Consider the following 6,842-nt stretch of genomic DNA (forward strand, 5'->3'; position numbering starts at 1 on the left):
ATATAGAGCTTAAAGATAATAAATATAAGATTAAGGAAATTAAGAACCTATAGAAAATTAGTAGTTAGTAAAAGTACTTAATTAAGTAGTAAGGATAGCTAGAGAGCTATAATCCTTAGAAACTTAAAGAAAATCTAATAAACTATAAGTTACTAGTATATAAATATTACTAGAGATATATAAAGAAGTAAGAGGTAAACTCTTAGAGAAAAGGAAAGAATAGTTAAAAGAAGGATTATAGAAATTAGCCTATAACCTATCTAGATTAGCTAATAATTTAGATCGTAATAGTTTAATAATAAGAAGGTCTATATCTCTAGAGACTAAGCTTCTCTTAGCCTATTCTCTTATATTATCTTAAATAGTAATTATTATAAAATTATAACGCGTAAAGATATACTTTTTATACTTTATTCTTAGAAGCTTATAATAAGTATACGTAGTAGCCTCCTTAGTAAGAGTAACCTCTAACTCTTTACGCTCCTACTTTACCTAGATCTCTTTCTACTCTCTTTTAGAAATAAATAAGCTTTATTTAGTACTAACTAAGATATATCTAGTATAGCGTCTAGTAGACGTCTTAATAAAGTAGTAAAGCTTCTTCTCTTTATAGCGCTTATACTAAAAATCTATCTTAAGACCTTTCTCTTCTACTTATATAATATAAGTATACTTCTATTTAGTTAAAGTTTAAATATAAGAAATATAGAGCTTTTAGATCTTAGATATAGTTAGGAAAGCTAGAGTTAGAAAGAAATAGTTATAATAGCCTAGAGCCTACTAACCTTATATATAGCTAGCGCTTTAATATATAGTATAGTAAAATAATATTTTAGAGTATTAAGATAATAGCCCTAAAAAGGGAAGTAATATTATTAGCAATAAGAAAGATTCTTATCTTAATAAATAATAAAATAGCTAAAGGCCTAGAGACGTCTATATTAGAAGGTAATAATTAATATAGAGTAAAGATTATATAATATAGTATCTTACTAAGAGGTAATATATTGCTAAGAGGGTAGATGCTATAACACTATAAGATACTAGGATATCTTAAATATCTTAAGATACTAGAGTATTTAAGAGATGCTATAGATATTAGAACTAGAAGTAATAAGGATATAAAGATAGATAGATTTTATTATTTACTCTTATTATAGTTAACTTAAATTATACTTTCTTACTAGTATTTTTTACTTTATAAGATAGTTATATATTAGTCTATTAGATAAATTAGTATTATTAAATCCTTAGTTATATCTATAACTCTTTTCTATTAAGAATTGCTAGGCAAATCTTACGGCGCTAACCCTAATCCTACTCGCCTTAACCTGGATTAAGCTAGAGAAGTATTAGCACTCTAGACCCCGTGTAACACTATACTAGAAGATTAATAGTAAAAGAATTACTAAGAGTTCTTTTTAAGACTAATACTATCTAAAGACTTCTATATATTATCTATATCAATATAGGTAATAATAGTACTTTTATCTAATTAATTAAACTAGAGCTAGACTAGAAAAATATTAGATAGTAATGAAGTAAAAATATAATCTCTTATCTAGCTAATATTATTAATCTTATAGTCTAGAATCTTATCTAGTATCTAAAATTATTAAGTTTAGATAATAATAATAATAAGAGATTGTTATAAAGATACTATATTTAGAATATTACTTAGTATATTTATATACTAAATTTACTAAAAAAGATATACGTAAGTTATTATAGTATTTTATTATATACTTATTCTAGAATAGCTATAAATGATTTATATTACTATTAATCTATCTTTATAGCGTTTTAAGTAAATTCTTACTACTTAATAATACTTACTACTAAAGAAATATTTATTAGTTATTTAGAATATTAAGACTGGATAAAACTCTATCTTATATATATATTAATTCATATTTAAGCTCTAATTATATATTAAAAATTAGCTAAAATAAGAAAGTACTCTCTAAATACTAGTCTATCTAGAAAGTATTCTTAATGATATAGAAATTTTATTTTAGAATTTCAAATAACCCTAACTTAGCTCAGCTAAAGATTATTATCTTAAAATACTAGATAAGATATTATATTAATTTTAAACTATAACTTACTGTTTTAGTAGGAAAAAACTATAGATTTAATATATCTAGTTAATATATGATAGACTTTAATTTTCTAGATAATATAATAAATATTTTCATAATAATATTAAGAAGAAAGAGAATATAAACTAGCTAGTAATCATTTATAATATAGTTAGGAAAGATTTAAAAAAGATAAATAAATACTACTTAAAAACTAATTAAGAATAAGAGTATATTTTTAACTACGTAAGTATTCTTAATCTAATATAAAAGCTTAGAATATATAAGATACTTTTATTCTAATTATTTATTATAGTAAGATACTAATAGACTAGCTAAAATAATATATAGAGTTAGAATAATAAGTATATTTACTAAGAATAGTTTCTTAATTATCTAAGCTACTATAATAACTATAAGCGCTNATAGTTAAATATAGACTTCTCTTTCTAAAGATTATATAGCTTTAAGTAGTGTTATAAACCTTTGTTGGAATCAATTAGGACTCGACTTTGAGTCCTACTGATCCGCGACACTGATTGGTCGACACGGGCACTGGCAGAGGCGTTGTCACCGCCTATTGGCCCGTGCGCGTAGGAGCTGTAGATACTCGACACGATAGAAGCTACAAGACAATCAATCCGCTTCCTCACCATAGTATTGCAGCTGCAAGTTGATTCACCCCCGTGACACCTTTATCGTGCCAACAACCTTCTATACTTTAATTACTATCTAGTAGCTTATTTAGCTNTGACACCTTTATCGTGCCAACAACCTTCTATACTTTAATTACTATCTAGTAGCTTATTTAGCTTTAGCTAACCTCTCTTACTTAAGATTTTAATATAAAGAAAAAATCTATATATTAAAAAAGTAAATTATATTAAAGTACTCTATATATATAAAAAAATAAAAATTTTAACTTTCTAGATTAGTAGAGAGTAAACTTATTAAATTATCTTTACTTAGCTAAAATTACTATAAATATCTTTACTATAATAATTACTTAAGATAATATAAAGAAAGTTTTTAATAGAATAAAAAATATTATTAGAGACTAGAGATATTATTTTAGCGCTTAAATGATTTAGTAAATATTAGTTTTAAAGTACGCTCCTACTAAAGAACTCGATTAGTCTACTTAAACTACTAATCTAGATAAGCTACCTTTAAATAAAGTATTTAATTTTTTTACTTTTCTAGCTAATATAAAGAAGATATTAAGTAAAGATATTAGAGTTCTAGATAATATTATAAAAAACTACTAAGAAGACTTATATATAGCTTTACTAGTTGAAAAATATCTTTATTTATTATATAACTTTAATTAATAAATATAATAAAACATATTACTTTAAACTTTTATATTAAAAGTTAGATTTTATATAAAAAAAATTCTACCTTATATAGCTAATTAGATATATATAACTAAACCTTTATATAAGATCTATATAACTTAACTATAACCTCTATCTAAAGGCTTGGTAATCTAATATAATAATAATCTAAACTAATCTAATCTAACTCTAATCTTACTTAACGTCTATACGACCTAACTATAATCTATACTTATAGCCTATATAACTTTTACCTAACCTCTATATAACACTATAGTTAGAGGTACCCATTTACTAGCCTAGCTATAGCACTATTAGTATATTACTATCTCTTTTTAGTGTTTATACGATTTTATAGAACTAGCTAATATAGTCTTACTCTAATTACTAGTAAGGTACTCTAAGTATAAGTATAGTAGCTTTATTTCTTATTATTAGTGCTATATTATGAAACCTTAGCTTTAGTAGCCTACTTAGTACCTTAGCTATTACTACTAGCTCTACTAAGTATAGGTTCTATTCTTCTCTCTTACCTAAAGTAATAGAGAAAGATTATATTTTATTCTTTTATATACTAATCGCGCCTTCTATACTAACTACTCTATTCTACGCTAAGCTACTTACTATAATATATTCTACCTAGTTTACCTTAAGGCTCTATATTATGTTCTTAACTACTATCTATACTCTCTTCTCTTATAGTGCTAATATATATAGCTAGATCGTCTCTATCTACTCTATCTCTATATTCTTAAGCGCTTCTACTATCTAGAATAGTGGTAAGTAGTACTATCTTCTAAACTTTCGTATCTATAATATATTTCTTTATAATAGATTTTTTTAAGTAGTGCGTAGTTATTAGTCTATAGCTTAACTACTTACTTCTAGAACTACTCTTATATACTTAGAATGTGCGCCTTAGCTTCTACTATCTACGTTACTACTATATAGAATATTCTAATAATTACTTATATACCTATTCTTTATACTCTATTAATAGGTTTTATAATCTTATCTTTATAGGCGTATATCTATACGTTTAACGCATAGTCTACTATTAGTATAACTATTACTAAAAATAGCTATTATACTACTATAGGTAAGAGCCTACGTAGTCTTCTAAGTTCTAATACTACTTCTAGTCTCTTTATAGCTACTCTTATAATATACTTATAGTACTTAAGCTAAGCGTCTATAAGTATACTAAGTATCTTAATAAAGTCTTTAGGTAAGATACTCTACTACTTCATTATAAAAGGCTCTATAGTACTTTTATACGCCCTATAAGTAAAGTAAATAATAGCTATCTTTTCTACTTTAAATATTAATCTACTTATCTATTCCTAGTCTAGTCTATCTTAAATAATAGTATTAATACCCTCTCTATTACTTTGCGCTATTAGGCTAGTAACCTATATAGTAAAGTTATTAATAAACGTTATTACGTCTCTATATATATTAATAGATCGCTATATAAAATTAGTATTAAAGAAGAAAAATAGAATTACTAATAATAGAGACTTTTATAGTAGCTCTACTTATAGTAGTTCTTAAACCTTAGAAGCTTATCTATTAATCTAGATTAACGCTATATACTCTAAGTAGAATACTTCTATCTACTTTAGTAGCTTCTATAGTATCTCTTATACTTTTATTCTCTATAGTAGTCTCTTCTTATATACTCTCTTATACGCTTCTTTAATTTTAAAGCTAATTAGACTAATAGTCTACTAACTCTACTACGTGGTATAAATCTATTCTTAGAGTAATACTAGTACTTACTTAGCTAATAGCTACTTACGCGCTCTAAAGTAATTAGTAGGTAGAAGCCTATATATCTCTACTATATATAAGATTCTCTCTACTACTACTAACTCTAGTACTTTATCTAGAGTAGCTAATAGTAAGATTAGTCTTTATGCCTTTATAATAGTATAGTCTTTCTTACTTAGCTTCTTAAGTAGTATAATCTTAGTATATCTCTATTAGCTAGGTAGTACTTCTTTCTCTAGTAACTATTAGAATAGCGTAAGTATATAGTCTTTTACTACTAGCTAGACCTACTTTTATATAATAACTAGCAGTCTATCGTCTCTAGATACTTTCTATAACTTAGTAGCGTATAGCTATCTTTCTACTTTCTTAAGCGTAATAGTTAGTATTACTATAGGTGCTCTCTACGGCCTAGCTCTCTTGGGCCTAGCTCTCTTGTTATTAATACTACTAGAAAGTAGAGGGAAAAAGGTACTAAGTAACTCCTCTACTTACTCTTTAAAGTTACTTATAGTTATCCTATCTATTCTATAGAGTACTAGAACTATCCTAAACGCCTTATTACCTACCTTTAGATACTTAGCCGCGTTCTAGATATTATTATAATCTACTAAGAAGTTATCCTAGTACTATTTCTTCTACTATTAAATAGTATTATAGTACTACTTTGACGCTCTCTTTACTATCTCTTCTAGATCTAGCTAAGTAACCTCTATTCGTCTTATAGCTCTTACTTAGTTCCTCTAGTATATATAGATACAGCGTAGCTATATTAAGTTCTACGTTTACTATCTCTTTATATATAGTAATGTCTTAGCCCTAGGTATTAGTATATATACTACCTCTAGTACTACTACTATTAGTCTATTAGTTCTCTACTATATTATACCTACTTATAGAGTTACGCTAAGTACTCTAGTAATTCTATTATTAATTACTTTCTATAGTATATTCTTAAGTAGAAGCTACTCTTACTACTACGCTACTAGTATAGAGCTATTAAAGACTATCTTAATTATTTAGTAGTTAGAGCTATACTTAATATTATAGGTAGCGTATCTTAGTATTATATCTACTAGCTCTTTAGACGCTAGTACTAAGTTAATTATTATCTTATACTCTCTATACTACTATATCTTAGTACTATATAAAAGTATACTACTAAGCGTATATTCTATTATTAGATAAATAATTAGGTCTATCTTGCCCTATCTAACTAGCATTATATCCTCTTCTCTCTATAGCTAGTTATACTAAATAAAGTCACTAGCTAGTATAACGTCTACTACTATACTAGCCCTTTATCTTATCTTTATAATTACTCTATCTATCTTTTTATATACGTCTTATAATGTCTATAGGTCTTCTCTTAGTATATATACTAATACTACTAAAACCTAATACTTATATAGCTAGATAATTACTACTATTAAGTCTAGCAACTCTACTAATACCTATTTTACTTCTATCTCTCTATTTATCTATAGTATACTCTATATTAACTAACGTGACGGATAAGCGAGTCGGTCAGGCAAGCGAGTCGGTCACCCTACCAACTTTGCGCACCCACCACACCTTTGCCTACAATGCCTCCAAGCCACGCTTCTCAGTCAATTTCTCACGAGGCAGATATTCAGCTTGCTCTCTCTTC

At 26.2% G+C, this 6,842-nt stretch overlaps 1 protein-coding gene across 1 annotated transcript; it reads right to left on the reverse strand.

The window, feature by feature from the left end:
* Positions 1 to 2,510: 2,510 nt before the first annotated feature.
* Positions 2,511 to 2,737, reverse strand: COCMIDRAFT_10320 (uncharacterized protein; the record flags this gene model as incomplete). Its single annotated transcript, XM_007695689.1, has 2 exons — positions 2,511 to 2,530; positions 2,605 to 2,737. The coding sequence occupies 2 exons, from the start codon at positions 2,735 to 2,737 to the stop codon at positions 2,511 to 2,513; spliced, it is 153 nt and encodes a 50-aa protein (XP_007693879.1).
* Between the last annotated feature and the right edge of the window lie 4,105 nt (positions 2,738 to 6,842).

The sequence above is a fragment of the Bipolaris oryzae genome, assembly GCF_000523455.1.
Source record: "Bipolaris oryzae ATCC 44560 unplaced genomic scaffold scaffold_394, whole genome shotgun sequence".
In the NCBI taxonomy this organism is placed as follows: domain Eukaryota; kingdom Fungi; phylum Ascomycota; class Dothideomycetes; order Pleosporales; family Pleosporaceae; genus Bipolaris; species Bipolaris oryzae.